The following is a 23,570-nucleotide window of genomic DNA, read 5'->3' as shown; positions in this document are numbered from 1 at the left end:
TTTTTTTGAGTTTTTTCAAACATTTCTATGAATTTTAAATAATTTTCACTCCACCAATATTTGTGAAAAAATATTCACCAATATTTTCGATATATCCTTGAAGTACCGATATATCCGTAAAATCGAAGTATCGATATATCCGTATAATCGAAATACGGATATATCCATAAAAATCAATATTTCAATCCTTGTAGTTACCAACTTCCCATACCGAAGAATTTATTTGTAATTAAAAGCAAAGGAGGCAAGTGAGTCGCTGTTTCACTTGCCCCCTTCCTTGCTGAACCCAATTTCCCGTGCCTTGATGTTCACAGGATCTGGTCTTGGGTCAGAGGACCACCATGCCAAAAATTTAAATTTAAATTTAAATTAATTAATATTATTTAAATTAAATATACATTTTTTTTAATCCAAAATAAAAATTATTTTTAAAAACCTAAAATTTATTTATCCAAACAATTTTTTTCTTTTTTTCTGAAAAAAAAAATTAAACTTGTCAAATATTCTTATTTTTTAAAAATATCAAAATAATTGTTTTCTATTCTTAAACTTAAAATTTAAGAACAAATTTCATAGAACATAATCAAACAAGCACATGTGTGATGAACATTCAAGTGAGAGTGTTCTAACCTATCAAAAAATATTCAAGTGAGAGTGTTCTAAATATTATAAATTCGATAAACTATCACCATCAATAAATAAATTCACTTTTTTATTATTTGTAAGTTATAATTGATAAAATTAAATTCATGTATTTATTTCTTTTTTCCTTTTTTAAGATGAGACTTTTTACATTTTTTTATTTTTATTTGCTCTTCTTTTTCTTCCAAAGTACCTTTTACATTGGGATCCATCGGCAACACAAGATAATGGTCCTAACCAATTAATTTTATAAGAATTATAGCCTGAGCTCTAGTCTAAAATTCAAAATTTTTAACAATACAATAGGCTGGTTAAAATCATTCAAAGTGAAACCCTCACTCTCTGTTTGGTTTCCAGGAAAAGAGAGCAATAAAAGAAAAGAAAATTTTCATTCCTGTGTTATATCTCATCCTTTGCTTTACTCGGCACTGTGAATTTTCAGTAAAGTGACATTGTTGTGTATTCCGGTGGGTGAAAATTTTACAATTCAAAATCTTAATTCCTTCTTTCCTATTTTCTCTGTATGTAAACTTTTTTATAGAAGAAAACATTCCCAAAGAGAAAAAGACCGTTAATCTAACAAAAATTTCCGTCTGAGCTATAATTCAAACTGGCGATTGTTCGGTTCAAAGAGAAACCCTAGAATTCAAAACTTCCAGCAACAATTCTCAATTTATAAAGCATTGAGACTGAAATCTGACCCTCTGTTTGGGCACCAAGAAAATGAAGAGAATAAAAAGAAAACCACGTTTTGATTACCATGTTATCGCCCTCACTTTCTTTTGCTGCCAACAATCCAAAACAAATAAACAAAATTAAAAATTTTAAAAATAATAAATAAACAAACTCAGACAACTAAGCCAGATCGTCATGGGATTTTTAGGTAAGGTGAAATTTTCTGTATTCTCGAGATCTAAATGGTGAAAAATTTATGATTCAAAATTTTCTATTATTTTCTCAGCATCCAAAAGATTGTACCTAATCCGGAAGTTGATAAATTGAATTGGGGAAAGAGATTGGAAGAGTACCTTCAACTATCAACCGAAACTAAGCGTTTTGAGAAGGAATGGTCGAATGCGTTAGCGTAAACAGATACAGGCAAACCCCAAAGTGGTGAGTTCAGTCGGATGATGGTGTTCAGTTTGGGTTTCCAAAATTTTAAAAATAATTTAATAATTTAATAATTTTAAATTTATAAAAGTTATATTCGTTAAAAATATTTATTTTATGATTAATTAATTAAATCAAAATGAGATATTATATCGTTTTTAAATTATTTAATACAAATTATATAAAAAAAATAATAAATAATAAATAATTTTGGAAATAAAATTTTAAAATTTTTAAGTATTTGTGTTTAAAATAAATTCTATGATAATTCTACACATATTTATTTTATAATAAAAAAATTATATATTAAATTAAAATTAATTACTTTTTATTATTTAATAAAAAAACTTATTATTTGTGGCACTATAGAGGAGGGAAAGTGTCACAACAAACTCAAATGATTATCCCTCGATATACGTCAATAGGAAGTTTTTGAAATCTTTTAAACTTAATGAGTATTAAATAAATATAATTTATTTGATAAAATATAATTTAAGAAAACAAAAGTATTATTAATCTAATTTAAATAAGATTTCTTAGATGTAATATTTGTAGAGCTTGTGAGTATGATCTAATTAAATAAAATTTATTTGACAATATTTTCTTCTAAAATTTCACGAAAAAAATATTAATCTAATTTAAATATAATTTCTTAAATACAATATTTCTTAAACTTTTATAAAACTAAAATAATAATTTTGTTCAAATGAGATATTTAACATTTATCAAATTAAAATAAATAGAAATTATACTTCATTCACAATATCAAAGCTAGGTATCCTAAGGCAGCATTTGAGTGGATTGAATTTGACGTTTGGCTACATAAATTGAACTCAAATTCAATGAAATTCAAAACTCTCATGCTTCAAAAGTTTTCCTCGCATTTGACGCCTAAAAAATTTAAGTTTAATTTGAAATCCATTCATATATAAAGCAACCAACCACAGCTTAACATGAACTTCCTTTACAAATCCTAAGACTTTGTTTGGTTATCACAAAATTCAAGAGAAAATATGGGGGAAAGAAAATAAAGAGGAAAAGTGGAAGAAAAGAAAAAAATAAAAAGTAGATTCAAAATTAATAAATTATTTTTATATGTTTTTTCAAATTAATTTCACTTAGTTTCATCTATTATATAAAGATTAAATAATTTTAAAATATATAAATTTCTAACTAATTTTAATTATATTTAATTTTAAAAAAAATTATGATGAAATCAAATATGAGAAAACCATTTTTTTTAACATTTTTTTTCTTTCATTAGTACTTTTCGGAACCAAATATAGCCTAAGCCTCATTTTGTAGAAAAGACAAGATAAGGGAAAACCTAGAAAAAAAAAAAAAAAAAAACTAATTCAACTTTTCATCCTCTACTGAACCATTAAATTCAAATTTTTCTTTAGCATGTCAAATTTTTATTTCCTTTTTGTTTATATTCTCCGTAACCAAACAAACCCCAAACAATAAAAAATAAAAAAAGAATTTACAAACAATACAAATCACTAATCAATGGCGGTCGTGCCTTTAGAATTGTCCTCCATATTCAAAGATCGAGAATAGAAGCTTCTAGAAGCAATTGGGAGAAAAGATTTGTGATTGTTCTTGACAAGATTAGAAGATTTAGACACTTTTAGAAGAAACAAATATGGCCTAGCAATTAAAGAAGAAGAAGAAGGCTTTAGAATTGATGATTTTTAACATTATGGCTATGTTTATTTGTTGCAAGAAAAATCTTAATTAGTAGATGCCTTAGTGGTGTTTATTAATGAGGTTGAAAGACAACTAGATAGAAAAGTAAAAATTGTCAGGTTTGACAAAAGTGGTGAATATTATGAAAAGCATGATGAAACTAGACAATGCCTTGGTCCATTTTCTAAATTCCTTGAAAAACATGTCATACATGCTCAATACATAATGCCAGGTACATCGCAATAGAATGGTGTTGTAGAAATGTTAATCATACTATAATGGACATGGTTAGGAGTATGTTAAGTTATTTTTCTTTACCCTTATCTTTGTGGATGTATGCTTTGAAAATCTTCATGTATTTATTAAACAAGGTTGTTGGTAAGGCACTTGCATGTTTAGGGTTGTTCGGCAGAAGTAAGGATTTATAATACACATGAAAAGAAACTTAAGAACAACCAACGACTTCATCAGTTATCCAGGAAAATCCACATGAAGTAGCATAAGAAGGTCTTAAAGGCAAAAGAGATAATGTTATTTTTAATGATTATGTGGTTTATCTACAAGAGTCAAAATTTGACTTAGGAATTGATGAGGATCCAGTTTTATTTTCACAATCCGTAGAAAGTGTTAATTCTATTAAGTAGTAAGATGCAATAAAAGAAGAGTTGAAATCCATGGATTATAATAAAGTTTGGGTTCTCGTCGAATTATCTTAAGGTTGTAAATGGGTCTTTAAGACCAAACGTGACTCAAATGGCAATATTGAACAATATAAGGCTAGACTCATTGCCAAGGGTTTTACTTAGAAGGACGATGTTAACTATAATGAGACTTGTTCTCCTATTTCAAAAAATAACTTTTTTAGAATTATGGTGGCGATAGTAGCTCATTGTGACTTAGAGTTACATCAAATGGATGTGAAAATTGCTTTTTTGAATAGGAATTTAAAGAAAGAAGTTTACATGGATCAACTTGAGGGTTTTTTTGTTGAAGAAAAGGAACATATAGTATATAAACTTGAGAAGTTAATATATGGACTTAAACAAGTTTCTTGACAATGGTATATTAAGTTTAATGATATCATCACTTCTTTCGGATTTAAAGAAAACACCATTAATCTTTATATATATCTAAAGGTCAGTGGGAACAGGTATATATTTTTTATTATTTATATTGATGATATCTTGCTTGCTACTAATGTTCATGGCTTATTACATGAAATTGAGAAATTTCTCTCTATAAACCTTAAAATGAAAAATATAGGCGAACATCCTATGTGATAGAAATTGAAATATTTTGTGACAAATCACAAAGATTGTTAGGATTGTCTCAAAAAGCATATATTAATAAAGATCTAGAGAGATTCAAGATGGAAAAGTGTTTCGTAAGTGTTGTTCCAATTCAAAAAGAAGATAAATTTAGTCTCATGCAATGCCCAAAGAATGAATTGGAATGCATAAAAATGGAAAGGATTCCTTATGTATTTTTTGTTGGGAGCTTAATGTATCCTCAAACTACTAGGCTAGACATCAATTTTTCCGTCGAAATGTTGGGCAAGTATCAAAGTAATCCATGTTTGGATCATTGGAAAGCTACAAAGAAAGTATTGAGATACTTACAAGGAACGAAGGATCACTTTGTCACTTATAGGTGATCCAATAATCTAGAGGTTATTGGATATTCAAATTCAAATTATGTTAGATGTGTTGATACAAGAAAATCCATATTTGGCTATTTGTTCCTTTTGGTTGGAGTTGTGATCGCATGGAAGAGTGGGAAGCAGTCTGTCATTGTTGCATCCATTATGGAAGTTGAGCTTGTGGCATGCTTGGAGGCTAGTGTTCATGGATTATGGCTACAAAACTTTATTTTAAGACTTAGAATTGTCAACTCTATTGTCAAGCTGTTGAAAATTTACTATGATAACTCCGCAACAATTTTCTTTTTGAAAAACAACAAGTATTCAAAGGGTGTTAAACACATGGAAGTGAAATACTTTGTTGTTAAAGAATAAGGTTAGAAACAAAAGGTGTCAATCAATCACATTAGTGCCAACCTTATGATTGCAGATACATTAACAAAAGAATTGTCGTTAAAGACATTTAATGAACATGTCAAAATAATAGGCATTATTGGGTACCATTATTGGTATTATGTTATTATTTTATGCTTTTATGTATTCAACACTTTGAGCTCATTTAAATATTGTTTCTAATATTTGAATATCTTGTTTCTTATCATTAGAATATACATGAATGAATTATGTAAGTTTTAACAAGATTTGTCTTTGACAAAGACATTATTGTTGGACCATTATAATATATCTCATTACAAGTCATATTAAGTTTGAAATTAAATATTGTGATACATGGAAAGGACTCTGTCGAGATAATGACATATGACCGTTATGATGCTTAATAGTTTTTGCTTAATAATGATTTATGATGTGACCAATGCAAGAAACGATTTAGCTTATACTATGCATATTATGTTTTATTATTAAACCATGATAATGTCATATGGGCCAAGTGGGGGAATGTTAGGTTTTTTTTTAATGTGGCCCATGTGGCTAATTTTATTATTAATTATATTTTACTTAATTTAAAAGATAATTATAATTAATAATGTTATGTGCGAAAACCTATTAGTCAGTTAAGGATATGTTTTTTAAATAACTGTTCACGTTGATGGAATGTGAAATAAAATCCTATTTAGATTTTGTACTCTATCCCATACACATAGTTTTCTTTCCATTTTTTTCTATTAAGTAACGTATGTCAAACTAAAGGTGTTAAGAGAGAAACCAAATTTTCTCTAATTTGTTCTTTTTTGTAGAGAATTTCTTTTCAAAATCAATCTCATGGATCAAGATATATTTTATTGATTATTTATTTTATTTGTGAAAAATCACAAAGTTTTAAAATTTGGGAATTAGGATTATGATTGTTTTGCATAAATTAAAAAAAAAACCCTAACAATGCATACTAGCTCGTTTTAGTGTAAACCTTCACATCTATGCATGTGCCACATTCAATTACAAAAGCACCATTTTTAGCTCATGCTTGGATAAATTATTTTCACTCGTGTCAAAGCAGTATAACCATAGACAATAATGATAAATTTATTAGAAAAGAGATTTCCAGAACTAAGAATGGCTTCCATTTAGTTCTGTGTTCTTCTAGCCTTTTCCATATGCACTGAATTCATGACATCTTGAAACTAAAGAACATATTAGGCTCTTCTTCAAGCTTTATGATCATGAGGAAACTCATCCATTACTCGAAAATAGTTTTCTACTTCAGAAAACACTTTTAACAAATTTTTATAGAAAACAATTTAGTGAGAATTTGTTCTCAAAACAAGTAGCCACAATAGTTGGTTTTTGTTCCTCATTTGTATGCTTCCAGACTTTTTTTTTCCTATATATATTTGCCTCTCAAAAGAAACTAGCCTTTTATAATAACTTTGAAGTATTTTTAGTTACTTGTACCAATTGAAAATATGAAGAATATATTGAAATTTTTTTAATAAGTCAAGAAAATCGTTTTCGTTATTTAAGTTCCAAAGCAAAATTTTGTTTTTAAAGATAATTTGATAATGTTTTTAAAAACAATTCTTCAAAACTTTTTTTGACAATGTTTTTGTGGACCCCGCATTTCGTGCTCATGCGTTTCCCACTCGATGGCGAGCTCGATTTTTATTTCAAAAAATTGATTTTTTATTGGTTAAAAAAAAATGACTTAGAGTCGCCACTTATTTTTGTTTTATTTTTTTAAAGGGTAAACAAAATAAGAAAGAAAACTCTAAGTATGACTCCTTATTTGGAAAAGGTGATCTGTGAAAAACCGGATCGGGTTCGGGGGTCAGGTTACTTATTGGGAAGGTACGGTAAAGACCGTAGCACCCCTTTAAGTCCCTAAAGTCAGGTTTCTACTAATAAAATGAAGCTGACGTGGCAATTGATGAATGAACCTACGAATACCTTAAATGATCATGCACGTATGAGAATCCGAACCAGCATAAGGAGTGACCATGGGGCGAGTAAATACATACCTGGGTGGCGAACCAATATGCGCTATCAAGAAGTGAGGTTAGTGCATAATTAAGGAATAATTTCGAGCATGTCATAGAGCAAAATAAAGTCAATCATGCATGGCAATTAAATCAATCAATCGATCAATCAATCATAAAGTCACCCATGTTGCGCCCCCACCAAAGCCCGTTTATTTAGCATGACTTAATGTCACAGATTCCATTATTCCGGAATTATGAAAAATTCGTTCACGCTTATTAAAATCAAGAGGAGCGGAAGATCATTTGAAAACTAAAGCAGAATTAAATCTATTTGAGAGAAAATTGGACTTTTGAAATTTAATTGAAAAATTGGAATCTCGAAAATCACTAGAAAATTGGAGTTTTAAAGTTTATTTGAAGATCAGACTCTTAGAGGTTGAATGTGAGAATGTGAATTTTTAGAAAACTGAATTTGAAAGAGGTTGGAATTTTGGAAACGATTTGAGGGTTCGGGATTTTAAAGAAAGATTGAGTTGCAAAAATTGAGACTTTGGGAGTTGAATTTTGAAAGAGATCAGAACCGTAAGTTAATTGAGAAGTAGAAATTATGAAAGTTGATTTATGAAAATTGGAAATCTCGAAAATCATTTGAAGACGGACTTTTTAGAAATGAACAAATAAAATGGTAATAAAAATAATGATGATAATAAATGAGTGACTGGGTAAATACGGTAATCGGAACATTAGGAACTGAAAATTAAGTTCGGAGATAGGACACTTAGAATTTTAGATAGCTAAATTTAGAAATCGAAATTTTGAAGAATTAGACTTTAATGATTGAGATTTTTAAGAGAAAATAAATGGGTAAATATGGAACAATGTTATTAATTAATCGAAACGATATTTGGACGGATGAATAGTTAATAGTGGGGTTTGTGAGATTAAAAATTAAATTAGAAAATCAGATTTTGACGAAAGTGATATTTGAACGGATGAAAGTGAATAATGGGATTTTGAAAATTAAGTTTGAAAGTCGGATCTTTGAATAATTGAACTTTAATTATTGGAATTTTTAGAAGAAAGAAATAAGTAAACGTGGAATTTATAATAATGATAACAAAAATGACATTTAAATGAATAAAAGTGAATGGTGGAATTTTTTAGTCTAAAGATTAAATTTGGAAATCCGGTTTTGAAGAATAGAATTTTAACGATTGAAATGAATAAATAAATAAATATGGAATAACGATGCTAATTAACAAAAATAATGTTTAAACAAATAAAAAGAATGAATAGTGGAATTTTTCTAATTGAAAATTAATTTAGGACGTTGGATTTTTTAAGGATTAGGCTTTGAATAAATAGGTAGGTATAGGATTATAATACTAATGAACAAGAATAATATTTAGGCGAATAAAGATGAATAGTAGAATTTTTGGGATTGAGAATTTAATTCAGAAATTGGATTTTTGGAGAATTGGACCTTATATATATAAATAGGTATGTAACAAGAATCCTAATTAACAAAAATGACATTTAGACGAATACTGGAATTTTTGGGATTGAAAATTGAATTAAGACACGGGGTTTTCGGAAGATTGGACTTTGAATAGATATGGAATAATGATTCTAATTAATGAGGATAAAATTTAAACGAATTGTAGAATTTTTAGGATTGAAAAAAATGAATTAAGACAATAAATTTTTGAAGAACTAGGTTTTAAATAAATAAATGAATATGAGATAATAATCTTGATTGATAAAAATAAGATTTAAACGAATTACTGAAAAACTAAATTAAGACAAGGGATTTTCGAAGGATTAGACTTTGAATAACTAAATAAATGCGGGATGATGATTCGATTTATGAAAATAAGATTTAAACGAATTATTGAAAAATTAAGTTAAGGCGTTGGATTTTCGAGGGATGAAACTTTAAATAAGTAAATGAATATAGGATACTAATTCAAATTAAAGAAAGTAACATTTAGACAAATAGTAGAATTTTAGGATTGAAAATTAAACTATGACATTGGATCTTTTAAAAAGATTGGATTTTGGGTAAATAAACTAACATAGGATGATAATACTAATTAACGAAAATAATCATTTAAAACGGAATAAAAAGAATAGTGGAAATTTTTTTTGGGTTTGAAAATTAAGTTAGGACATCGGATTTCTGAAGGGTTGGATTTTAAATTAATAAATAAATATGGGATACCAACTCTAATGGATGATAATGAGATTTGAACTAATCATTGAAAAATTAAATTAAGACATAATTTCCTTGAAAGATTAGAGGTATAGGGATTTTATTTTAAATTGAGGCAACCAAGTGGGCTAGCTTAACATGGACTTGGGCCATGAGGGTGGCTAGTTTGAGGAGCCATGAGGGCCCCCCATCAACAAGCTTGGGCTGGGCTCCAACTTAAGCCTAAGGCACCATCACCATCAAAGCTTGGGCCCGGGCTCTAACTTAAGCCCAAGTTCAAGGCCAACATGGGCAAGCCCAAGGCACCCATTCTTAACATCAACTTGGGCCGGATGCTTTAACTTAAGCCCAAATCAATTCTCATAATGGGCAAGCCCAAGGCATCATCTCCTTCTACTTGCCCCTCCGCCTGGATAACCTCTTCAGAGGGAGGCTCCCAACGCCGGTGGCACCATGGAGAGAGGAGCAGCGGCGGCAGTTCCTTGGCTGGAGCCGTTGATGGCGGCTGGTGAGGGGCAGGGGCCTCGTTGACGCCGTGTATGCAGCAAAAAAATGAGGGATGGGGAAGATGGGTGAGGGTGGCGGCCATGCATGGAATGTGGGGTTAAAGCAGAGCTTCATTGCTCTCCAAACAGACAAAAAAAAAACGAGAGAGATAGTAGCATCTAAACCATAACTATGAACCATGAAACAAAACACATGCTCGGATGATATTTACTCGAAACTATTAAGAGAAAAATAAGAAGATCATGTACATCAAATGAGTCCAAGAGCCATGGTAAATATCATACCTCTCCCTTCTCCTCATTTCTTCTGTTTTTTTTCCAGCAAAAATCCCACTGCCCCCTCCTTGCCCTCCGCTTCTCCAAGAACTCCTCAGCCTAAAACCCGGCAACCCCAGAACATGCTCCCCCCTCCTTTTTTTCTATCTTCCTTCACACGTTTTCTACCCAACCGGTTGCTTCTTTTCCCCGCCTCCAACTGCTCTCTACTTCCTGTCCAGCAGAAGTCCTCACACGTCTCTCTCTCTCATCCCATCTGGTGGCCCCCCAATCCTCTATCTCGGGATGGCAAACACAAGAACTAATAAGAAATAAAAGAAATAAAAAAAAGAAAGAAAAAAAAGCCCCCAGCTAAGGGGGGTCTACAGTTCTACAACATGATTTTATTTTTTAAAATAATTGAGATCATTTTTAAGAAGGATTCTTAAAAACCATTTCGAAAATATTCTTAAGTGCTTAATTTTTTTCCTCTTACTATCATTAGATTTATGTACTTATTTTGGTAAAATAAGATAAAAAGTAAAAGTAAATAAGGTGAAATTTAAACATTCCTATAATATAATCTCCTTGTATCCTTTGCATGATCCTACACTTATTACTAGAAATTTGAGAAGTCTAACAACATATATTGATATCATTAACAAAATGGCCATAAGTGATGAGCAACGTAGCCAACTTTTTCATGGTATCAACCTCAATGATTATGAGTAACTACAATGATTTAAAATTAAGTTATCATCTTAAAACTTATGTCATATGATGTAGATATAGCATATTTATATAGATCCATAGAAATATTGAGATCCTTGAAGGATTCAAAAATTTTAAAACAAATAATTCCATGAAAGATCAAAATATTTGAAGCAATGAATGAAAATCTCATATTACTTTTCTACGTTAAGCTATGATGATAATATATTTGATTAAAATTATGTTATTGTATAGATTTAAGTAGAGGTATGTAATTGTTGTAATGGAACTTTGAAAAGTTCAAAAGAACAATTAATTATTTAAAGAAAGAATTTGAAATGAAAAATCTTGAAAAGCAAAAATATTTTCTTGACCTACCATTCGATCAAGTATTTTCCAAATTTCATGTTATTCTATCAATTTATTGAGTTTAATCTTATTTAGTGATGATCTTCATTTTAACATGATTTTTTTTTCAGGTGTGTTTTAATAATTGATAAATTTATAATTTGCTAAATTCTTTCCTCTAAATTTGATTAGAATTTTCAATAATTTCATAATTCTTGTAATTAAATAAAAGTTTTCAAGATTATAACATTAAGTCTCTATAAGGACAAGATGTTTATTTTTTTACTTAATTTTAGTACTTGATAGTATTAAGTATTAGATTGTTTGTTTTTTAATATTTTATTTATATTAAATATAAAAAAAAAAAACAAATATAATATTTTTTTTATTCAGAAAAAAATTATAATAAATCATAAAAATGTAGAAAAACAAATAATTTAAAGTCTGAAAACAAAACCCTCATAGTTGTTAGTTCATTTAATTAATTCAATCATTTTTTTGGATTATGAATTAATAGTATCATCCATAAATTTGGCTTTGTTATTAAAGAAAATTTTAGTTATATCTTTTAGAGCACAAACTAGAGAAAAAACCAAAACTAGATCCCCAAAAAAATAAATCAAACCAAAAAAATGGGCACCATTGCGGGGGACTTTATTTGAATAGATTTTGAATTTGTTCAATCTTGAAAATTCTGAGTTAACAATTTTTGTTCTTTGTTTTGATCATTTTTAGTTTATTTATTTTTCATTTTTTACTCCATGCGTATGCTGACATTTCATGCTGACGTGACGTTGGCTTTGGTGGGAATCCCACCTGGGCACCCTTGCCCTTGCTTTTGTGGCAAGAAAGTTTAAGAAAAAGGGGTAAATATGGAATTCCAAGGGGATGGCAATGAGATGGGTCTTTTCGGGTACTCGTCCCGTCTCGTCCTTAATGGGAAGGGGTTTAATTTTAATAAACGGGTTTGAAACTGATTTGAGAATTTTTTTTAAAACCTGGGATGGGTTTGGATATTACCCCGCCTCGCCTAGATTATATATAAAATTAAATTTAAAATTTAAAATTATTTTAATTTAATTTTTATTTTACTATTTTTAATATATAGATAATAAAATATTTTTAATAAAATAAGTTATAAAAAAATATAATAATTTAATTATTTATAAAATATATTTATTTTAATATAATTAAAAATTTTAAAATTAATTTTTAAAAAAAATTAAAAAAAAAGTTAATCGGGACGAGGCAGGACTGGTATAGGAATTTATCATACCCGCCCCGCCCCATTTAATTTTTTAAATGGGACGAGGATGAGAATTGTTTCAAATAAACGGGGTGGACTTGGGATAGAGGTGACCCATCCCGAACCCATCCTGTTGTCATCCCTATTTCCAAGTAATTGGTATGAAAAGACAAAGTTTAGGTTCCTAAATAATGCATTATTTGAAAAGGTTCCTAAATAATACATTATTTGAAGATGGTGTATGATTAAATAATTCTCCCATTTTGTTATTGTATTCTCGTTTCACTTCATTAGAAAAAATGTTGTAGGAAACAAAAAGCTTCATATAAACAAACGAAAAGTTGACAAAGTTAAATTTAATTTATGGAAGGAATAAAAAATAGATTAAGACAAGAAGAAACAATTAATGATAAGTATAAATATTAAATATATTTTTTATAAAAGATTTTGAAATTAATTTTATTAAATTCTAATATAGATCATACAAAGTTGGATTATTAAACATTATTATTACTCAAGGTTGGCTTGACTTCTCAAGATTCTTTAAAAGAAAATTTGTACAAATTATGAAAAATTTAAGATTATTAAAAAAAAACTATTTCTTAAATTATAAAACATATAGGAGAAAAATATAAATTAAATTAATGTTTATTTTCATGATTTTTCAAAAATTATTAAAATTGAAAATATATATTAATAATCTTTTTTACTTTATAAACCTGTTTTCTCATTGGTCCATGTGGGGACCACTCCCTAGGCGTGACAGTGAGACCTAGCATGTCTGCCGCTCACACCCCAACGGTCGGCTGAACAGATGCCAGAGGGATGTTGGCCATTACCGCCGCCTGGAATAGCGACACGAGTCACCCCAGCACAGAGTTAGGTGCCAGGCACCAGCCAATTTATCCTATTGTTTTCAAAATTTTTATAGTTTTCAAAATGGACATTGGGCTTGATCCACTTCCTGAGCTTTCAGATTTAAAGACATGTTGTGGGAGAAATAATTCTTTGAACCAAGGTAAAGGAACGAGATCGAAACTAGGACCTCAAGCAGGAGGGAACGTAAAAAGACCACCAGGCTAACTTAGCGAATATTATAATGTGGCTCATATATTTTATATATAAAATAATTTTAAATAGCACATGAGAGAGAAAATTTTGACACTATAAAAAACCGTACTGCGTGTGTTTGTTTGGGTTGAGAGAAAACAGAAAACTCTCGAAAGGTTAACTTTCTTTTCTTTTTCTAATCTTTTGAGAATTCATAATTTTAAATTTGTTTAGATTTCAATTTGATCTATGTTGTTTACATTTCAAATTTGAGTACAGATGGTTCCCTTTCCATTCGGTCTGCATGTTCTTGGACGAGTTTACCGTCGCCGTTGAGTTCACCACCGGAGGAACTTCAACTTCAGAAATCTCACAAAACTCACTCGACTCGTGAGAAAAAGACTAGTTACTCAAAGTTTGATGAATTACACCCAGATGATACTGGAATCGACTTTTGCTGCGAGTGAGCTTGCATAGGAGGATGAGGATTTCACGAGAAGTTTTGCTTCTGTTGATCGTGTAATGCCGATTGTCATGGAATGGCACCGCCGACTTCAAAGAGAGATGCGTGAACTTGAGGCTTCTCTTTTTAGGATGAAAGAGAAGTACAGTGGTTGCAGTGTGGAGGTTTTCTCTACAGAGCAGATGGAGGTAGCCTCAAAATTTAATTAATAAACGTAGTGTTGGTTTGGATTCCCTTCCTTACATTTTCCAAATTTTTGTAGGCTGTGTGTAGGGACCCCTCCTCTTGAAAACACGTGGCACGCACCTCAGGGCGACACGTGACACGCATTACCATCTGGATCACCCTCATCCGAATACACGTGACGCGCCTTCATATCCGGACCGCCTCAAGGAAGTTCAAACGACACTTATAAAACATAAGACATCCGGACGGCTTCCACCTTATATCCGGACCGCCTCAAGGAAGGTCAAACGACTCTTATAAGCATAAACATACGGACGGCTTCCACGACACGTCCGGATGACCAACATAGTCCATCCGGATATAATGGTCCGGATCATTGACTGAAGTAAGCAAGTCTCACACGTTATCACAACAGCCTACCATGGCCCACGTCCGCCACCTGCAAAGTGAAGGGACAAGATGAAGTGACAACAAGTCACTTCCCACGATCTCTGACAGCCGCATCACCTACCACGATCTCTGTCAAACTACCCGTAGGGTGATGATGGCCCTGTCACCCCCTAGTGTCATCATGACAACACAAAATATCTCCCTGCTATTAAAGAGGGAATCAAAGCTTCTGATACTATATATATCAACCTTCACACAAAGAGGAAGGTAAGCTTGCAATACCTAGTAAAAAGCCAACTGATTATCTCTCTCTAACCATGGCTGACAAAACCATCGGAGGGTGTGTCCGGACACCCTGTCCGGGCGTCTTTTGCAGGTAAGCCGACTGAATCAAGAACCTGTATTGGTTGAGAACTACGCATCCATCCATTTGGCAACCACGTGGATCGTCAAGGACGCGAGGTATCAACATTGGCGCCGTCTGTGGGAATCTTTTTCATTCTGATTCAGTCACTAGCAAAGATGGCCACACCTTCCCGAAGTCGTTCTTCCGGTAGGGGAGAGGAAGATAATTTTGAGTGGCGTCAAACCATCGAAAAAAGGTAGTTGGCAAGCGAACAACAACTAAAAGCTCTCCTCCAGGAGACAGAAAGATTGAGAGAAGACAACGCTGTGTTACGCATCCAGGCTTCAACAAGAACCAGAATCAATAACATCAGGGCCTCCTCGACGTCAGCGTTCAAAAGGCCAAGTAGCAAACTCAAGGCCTCAACAAGAACCAGAATCAATAACATCAGGGCCTCCTCGACGTCAGCGTTCAAAAGGCCAAGTAGCAAACTCAAGGCCTCAACAAGAACCAGAATCAATATATCCTGGAACAACAGGAGCTATCCCAGGAGCATGCAACGTGAGGCCTCATGAGCCACACACACCTATGCCCCGAGCTCCCCGAGAGGAAAGCTCAGACTCTACTCACTTCTCAGCAAAAAGACAACGCGATAGAAGACCTCAGTTGTCAAATTCAATGCGCGCAAGACTAGGCCCACAAGAGCCTAGAAGACCAAGGCCACCAGTAGCCACAACTTGGACACCACGCCCTGACCCTATGGTCACCTCCATGGTGCAGAACGTGCACCCGCATCGTGACCCCATGGTCACCCCCGTGATGCGGAACGTTCATTCGCACCCAGCGGTACAGCAAGTTGGGGGAAACCTCCCAAACGAGTCACCTATTGGTTCCATCAGCAAAAGGCTAGATGACATGCTCTCTACGCCTTTTTGCTCTCACATCATTCATTACGAGCCCCCAAGGGGATTCCTCGTACCAAAAATTTCCACATACGACGGGACCAACGATCCCTTCGATCATATCATGCATTATTGACAGCTCATGACGCTCGATATTGACAACGACGCACTGCTGTGCAAAGTATTTCCCGCAAGCCTACAAGGGCAAGCCCTATCATGGTTTCATCGCCTACCGCCCAACTCTATTGGCAACTTCAGGGATCTGTCCGAAGCTTTCGTCGGACAATACCTGTGCTCCGCTCGACACAAACAGAACATCAACACTCTGCAAAACATAAAAATGCAGGACAATGAATCCTTAAGGGAATTCGTGAAGCGGTTTGGCCAAGTCGTGCTACAAGTAGAGGCTTGCAGCATGGATGCTGTCCTACAGATCTTCAAGCGAAGTATCTGTCCAGACACTCCATTTTTCGAATCACTAGCTAAAAAGCCTCCGACAACGATGGATGATTTGTTCCGACGTGCCAACAAATATTCAATGCTCGAAGATGATGTACGGGAAGCCACCCAGCAAGTCATGGTTGCTGGGCAAACAGCTAGAGGTACCGCGGAAAGGAACGCTAAACTTCCAGACCGGCCAAAGCCGTCTGACCGAAGGCAGAAGGGGCTAAGTCGCCCGGAAAGGCCGCCTCTCACACCTCTTTCCTTATCATATGAGAAACTTCTCCCTATGATCCAAGGCCTGTCCGACTTCAGGTGGCCCAGACCCCAAGGGACGGACCCATCCACAAGGGATCATAGCAAGAGATGTGCCTTCCACAAGGAACATGGCCACACAACAGAAACATGCAGAAGCCTCCAGTATCTGGTCGAGAGGCTCATCAAGGCAGGACATCTAAAGCAATACCTCCGCTCAGACGCTGAAGGAAAAGTCACTTCCCAACATTACGACCCTAGGGCCCCCAGGACCCCAACCGCCCCCAAGGCCGTCATAAATTATATTAACGGAGGCCCATCTGACGATAAATACGACTCTAGGCGAAAAAATCAGAAGTTGTTGCGTGTCGCATCAATACGCGAATGCATCAACTCCATCCGACCTGGACTAACCGGAGGGGGCCCTCGCCCCATAGATGGGACAATCATTTTCCCACCAGTAGATCCCACCCGGACACTGCAGCCACATCGCGACGCCCTCATCCTATCCCTAGAGATAGGAGACTTCGATGTAAGGCGTATCCTCGTTGACCCAGGCAGTTCGGCTGATCTTGTGCAAGCATCAGTCGTTGGCCACATGGAGCACAGTCTCGCAGGCCTCGAAAACCCTGGACGAATCCTGTCCGGATTCAACGGGTCATCAACTACGTCCTTGGGAGACATTATACTGTCGGTCCAAGCTGGCCCAGTCACTCTCAACGTACAATTCTCGGTGGTACAAGAGTTATCACCCTTCAATGTCATCTTGGGGCGCACATGACTACACTACATGAAAGTCATCCCCTCTACATATCATCAAATGGTGAGTTTCCTCACCAACGAAGGGCAAATTGACCTATATGGCAGCCAGCTGGCCGCTCGCCAATGCTATCAGATAGCACGAGAAGCAGGGGCTAACCAGGAGGATGCATCTCCCCCTGAACCCAACCATACACATGACCAATAGCAATTATTGGGTCCGGCGGACAAAGATCCCCCGGCAGCAGATCCCTTACAAACAATCCAAATTTCGGAGGAAAACACTCACCTCACGAATATCAGTTCCCTCATGACGACCGAAGAAACTCAGAGCATGCAAAATATCCTCAGATGGAATCATGACATCTTCGCATGGGTACATTCTGATATGAAGGGAATTCATCCCTCTATTGCATCTCACAGGCTTAACGTCTTTTCAACTGCCAAACCTGTCCGGCAGAATATTAGGCGCTTTCACCCGGATAGACAAAAAGTCATTCGGAATGAGAATGACAAATTGCTGGAAGCCGGATTCATCAGAGAAGTGGCTTATCCGGAGTGGTTAGCCAACGTAGTGGTGGTACCCAAAAAAGAAGGAAAATTGCGAGTTTGCGTAGATTACACCAACCTCAATAATGCATGTCCAAAAGACAGTTTCCCTTTACCACGAATAGATCAAATTGTGGATTCCACTGCCGGGCAAGGGATGCTCTCTTTCTTGGATGCCTTCTCCGGATATCACCAGATTCCCATGTCTCCGGCTGACGAGGAAAAAACAGCATTCATAACGCCATACGGCCTCTACTGCTACAAAGTGATGCCATTCGGACTAAAAAACGCTGGCGCCACTTATCAGAGACTGATGACAAAAATCTTCAAACCTCTAATAGGCCACACGGTAGAGGTATATATTGATGATGTTGTGGTTAAAAGCAAAACCCGAGAGGAGCATGTTCTTCATTTACAAGAAGTTTTTTACCTCTTGAGGAAGTATGACATGAAGCTAAATCCTTCCAAATGCGCCTTTGGCGTGAGTGCTGGCAAATTTCTGGGTTTTATGGTCAGCCAAAGAGGGATAGAGGTTAGCCCGGATCAAGTCAAGGCAGTCATGGAAACACCTCATCCCAGGAGCAAGAAGGAATTACAGCGCCTCACGGGCAAACTCGTCGCACTAGGGCGTTTTATAGCCCGCTTCACTGATGAATTGCGACCTTTCTTCTTGGCAATTCGAAAGGCTGGAGCAAATGGATGGACGGACAGCTGCCAAAACGCTTTTGAAAAGATCAAATACTGTCTTACGCAGCCACCCATCTTGAGTAGTCCCATTCCAAAAGAAAAATTGTACATATATCTGGTTGTATCGGAGTGGGCAATCAGCGCTGTTTTGTTTCGCTACCCCTCACCTAGGGAGCAGAAACCAATCTACTACGTCAGCAGAGCATTGGCAGACGTAGAAACCCGATATTCAAAAATGGAGCTCACAGCCTTAGCCCTTCGTAGTGCTGCCTAGAAGCTCCGCCCCTATTTCCAAGCCCACCCGGTGGTCGTGCTGACCGATCAGCCCCTTCGCAACATTTTGCACAAGCCAGATTTAACCGGCAGAATGCTGCAGTGGGCTATAGAATTGAGCGAATTTGGAATCGAATTCCAACCCAGGTTGTCCATGAAAGGCCAAGTAATGGCTGACTTCGTGCTAGAATATTCCCAAAGGTCTAACCAGCACCAAGAATCAAATGAAAAAGAATGGTGGACTTTGCGAGTTGATGGAGCTTCACGATCATCAGGGTCCGGAGTCGGGCTTCTACTACAATCCCCAACCGGTGAGCACCTGGAGCAAGCCATCCGGCTGGGATTCCCTGCCTCTAACAATGAAGCAGAATATGAGGTCATCTTATCCGGATTAGACCTCGCCTTGGCTCTATTTGTCTCCAAAGTCCGGGTCTATAGCGATTCGCAACTTGTAGTAAGACACATCCAGGAGGAATACGAGGCCAAGGATGCGCGCATGGCGCAATATCTAACTAAAGTAAAGGACACCTTACAACAATTCACCGAATGGACAGTCGAAAAAATCAGGCGAACTGAAAATGGGCGCGCTGACGCCTTGGCCGGTATAGCTGCCTCCCTCCCTATCAAAGAAGTCATTCTATTGCCTATACATGTGCAAACCGACCCCTCTGTCGTAGGAATCTCCACTTGCAACACCATTGAGGCAAACCAAACAAGCGACCAAGAATGGACGGACAATATTGCAGAATATCTCCGAACAGACACTCTACCCGAAGATCCCAAATAGGCACACAAAACCCGGGTGCAAGCTGCCTGTTTCACCTTAATTAGGGGGCACTTGTACAAACGATCCTTCACAGGACCTTACCTTCGGTGCCTAGAGCATTCAGAGGCCCAATATGTGTTAGCTGAGTTACACGAGGGAGTATGCGGGAATCATTCAGGAGGACGATCTCTGGCACATAGAGCCCATTCGCAAGGATATTATTGGCCAACAATGAAGAAGGATGCGGCAGCCTATGTCAAAAAATGTGAGAAATTTCAAAAGTATGCTCTCATTCCACATATACCGTCAGCAACATTAAAATCAATCTCAGGCCCATGGCCCTTCGCGCAATGGGGCATGGACATAGTAGGACCCCTCCCAGCTGCACCTGCCCAAAAGAAATTTCTGCTCGTCGCCATAGATTACTTCAGTAAATGGGTAGAAGCTGAAGCATATGCAAGCATCAAAGATAAAGATGTCACCAAATTTGTATGGAAAAACATCGTCCGCCGTTTTGGAATTCCACAAACTATCATAGCTGACAATGGTCCTCAATTTGACAGTATCGCATTCAGAAAATTCTGTTCGGAGCTGAATATCCGGAATTCATACTCCACACCGCGTTATCCTCAAAGCAACGGGCAAGCAGAAGCCACAAACAAAACTCTGGTCACTGCCTTAAAGAAAAGGCTCGAACAAGCCAAAGGAAAATGGGTGGAGGAGCTACCCGGCGTCCTATGGGCCTATCGAACCACACCCGGATGACCAACAGGAAACACTCCCTTTGCCCTCGCATACGATATGGACGCAGTAATTCCTACCGAAATTGGGTTACCCACTATCCGGACTGAAGCAGCAAAAAAGGATGATGCAAACGCAGAATTAAGAAGAAACTTGGACTGGGCAGATGAAGTAAGAGAAAGCGCAGCCATCCGGATGGCAGACTATCAACAAAGAGCATCCGCCCATTACAATCGCAAAGTAAGGCCCAGGGGCTTAAAAAATGGTACGCTAGTCCTTAGAAAAGTTTTTGAAAACACTGCTGAAAAGGACGTAGGGAAATTCCAAGCTAACTGGGAAGGACCCTATATAGTGTCAAAAGCAAGTGAGAGTGGAGTCTATCATCTACAAAAGTTAGACGGAATTCCATTACACAGACCATGGAATGTGTCGAATTTAAAGCAGTATTATCAATAAAGGCAAAAGACAAATACAAATGTCAAAATTTTATGTTTTATTGATGTTTGTGAAATATGTACAAGGAGGTCTTCGGACCACAGAAAATACAGAAAGAGGATTACAGCAAAAATCGCAAAAAGAGAAAAGCTATCAGGGAGCAGGCTTGTCTAAAAGTTTCTTCTCTTCACCCGGAGGGATTGAAGGGACATCCCGCTTGATGCCGTTCTTCTTCATACAGCAGCGATAGCCGAAGAAGAACATGTCATCCATTTGCTTTTGGTCAATGTTTTAAAAACGGGACCGGACCGGCCGGTCAAACCGGTTCAACCGTCGACCGGTCACAATTCCGGTCCGGTCTACTTATTGAACCGTTTAAGATTTAAACCGACCACGAACCGCCAAAACCGGCGGTCGGACCGGTGACTCGGTCGAACCGGACGGTTCTAATCGAACCGAACGGTTCAATTTCAACCTCCATTTTAAAGGCTCCCTTGCATAAAAAAGTCTTGGCAAATGCCCATTCTGGGCCTTGTCTCATCATGACAAAGCCCAAACCCCACTCAACCCTATTGTGGGCTTAGTCTTGAGCCCACCCAATGAGGGAATGCATTGGCCTTCAATGTGAATAGAATTTATAGGCACCCTTGGCTTCCTCATTTCTCTTTGTTTCCGATGTGGGATTCCTAACCAACCAAATGAATGAAAAAAAATAACAACAAGTCCCCCACAGGAGGAATTGAACCTTGGACCCCAGATTCGGAAGGCATGCAAGGCACCACTCGGCTACACAGCTTATGTTAGTTAGTATGCTAAACAAAATAATATATATTAGATTTTAAATTAATTTTGTAATGTTAAATAAAAATAATATAATATTTTTAAAAATGATAAAATTAGTTTAAATTTTCATTTTTAATATATTCATATTTAAATATTTTACATATTTCATTTAACAAAATTAAAAATATTAATATGATTTAATTTGATAATATTATTGATTTTTAATTTATTCATATATATTTTAAAATTTTTATAATTATTTTTAATTTTAATAATATATAAATTATATATTTATGACGTCACCGGTTCAATAGCGGTTCGACCGCCGGTCCGACCAGTGAACCGTGAACCGGTAACTTTTCCGGTTCGATCACCGGTCCGGTTCTGAAAACATTGCTTTTGGTAGTCCGCTTCAAGCGTCTCCCTGTCTGCAGCAAACTCTCCCTCTAACTCCTCTTTTTGCACTACCAGGCGCAGCTGCAGGTCCTCCTTCTGCTTCTTCTCAATCGAAGCCTCCGTCCGGAGTTGCCTCACGTCCCCCCTCAGTCGGGCCATCTCATCTTCTGCCTCATGCAGGCGGGTCTCCATCGATTCCTCCCGGCTCTTTGCCTCAGCCAAATCCGCCCGGAGGGCCTCATTCTCTCCCCCGAGCGGTGGATAAACTGGCTTCGGCCTCCGCCAGTCTCAAGCGCAGCTGATCTTCACTATTTTTGTGCCGAGACGCGAAGGCCTTCATATAAGCAGTGGTTCGCAGCAAGTCAGTGAATAAATCGTGTTGTTGAGCCATGTCGCGAAGACCACTTACCAGCTGCATTCAAGCACACAAGCAAGAAAAGCAAAGTTATAAACCATACCAAAAAAAAAAAAAAAAAAAACATCAGAGAAACAAGAAGCAAAAAACAGTATACCGTTTCCACCATCTCGAACATCTTGGCTGAAGGCATGGCGGTAGCCGAGCTGGGCGGAATCTATTTCAGCTTCTCTTCCAATTCCGCATAGCTAAAAGGGCTAGCGGAGGGACAAGTCGCATCATTAACAAAATCCCCCCCTGATGAGGCATTAGAAAGTAGCTTCTCCTCTGGATTCGGGGCGCCCTCCTTCTCAACCGGATAGGCTCTTCGGGCGTACCCTCATCCGGAACCACCGTCGGGACGGCTGCAATCTCAGAAACCATCTCCGTCTCGCCCTCCTCCGGATTGTCATCCTGGGCGGACGAGCAACTAACTTCAATAGTCTCCTGAAATCGATCTTGCAACCGCCCGATGAGGCCGGACTTTAGATTCCGCGCCGAACTCGACCTCTTCGAAACTGGCCTCTTCATCGGTACAAGGGCAAGAGGCCTTGGCTCGCAGGAGGGCAGACTCTGGCTGTTTGCCCTCATTTCCTCCATTGGGGTCGCTGTCACTGGGATCGCCATAATAGGCGATCCTTCCGCACAGACGGCCTCGGCTGCGACCGCATCCGGATAGGGAGATCCGGGTTGGTTTATTGATGCAGCTTCTTCGGCTAAAACAGCCAAGCGGGCAGCCGCTGATAAGGAGGGCCCCGAATGGTTCAAACCCGCAACATGCCCGGGGCCACTCGAAATAGAGACCGGAAGAGGATTCTCCGGCTCCTTTATTATCACCTCCTTCTCATATGTAACAGGAGGGATAACGAACTCCTTTGGAGGAGTGGGGATTTTCACTGCTTTCCCCTTATTTTGCAGAACCAGTTTCTTCTTCTTTTTTGCCGGAGCTGCACCCGACTCGGAGGTTGCACTGCGTTTCTTGCTAGGGGCCTTCCGCAAGGTTCCCTCATTTTTCCTCTTC

General features: G+C 36.6%; 1 protein-coding gene across 1 annotated transcript; it reads left to right on the top strand.

Annotated features, from left to right (window-relative positions):
• The first annotated feature begins 16,212 nt into the window (after positions 1-16,212).
• On the top strand, positions 16,213-18,091 carry LOC132253825 (uncharacterized). The gene is made up of 2 exons (XM_059737059.1): positions 16,213-17,188; positions 17,949-18,091. The coding sequence occupies exons 1-2, from the start codon at positions 16,213-16,215 to the stop codon at positions 18,089-18,091; spliced, it is 1,119 nt and encodes a 372-aa protein (XP_059593042.1).
• Positions 18,092-23,570: the final 5,479 nt, after the last annotated feature.

The sequence above is a fragment of the Vitis vinifera genome, chromosome 5, assembly GCF_030704535.1.
Source record: "Vitis vinifera cultivar Pinot Noir 40024 chromosome 5, ASM3070453v1".
Classification (NCBI taxonomy): Eukaryota; Viridiplantae; Streptophyta; class Magnoliopsida; order Vitales; family Vitaceae; genus Vitis; species Vitis vinifera.
This window is presented reverse-complemented; position numbering and strand designations above follow the sequence as displayed.

Bases quoted from the DNA above. Each gene is read 5' to 3' on its own strand.
- LOC132253825 (XM_059737059.1), top strand. From the start codon at position 16,213: ATGACGCTCGATATTGACAACGACGCACTGCTGTGCAAAGTATTTCCC. The intron at 17,189-17,948 runs GCCCTCGCCCCA...TGCATCTCACAG, and splicing joins ACCTGGACTAACCGGAGGGG to GCTTAACGTCTTTTCAACTG.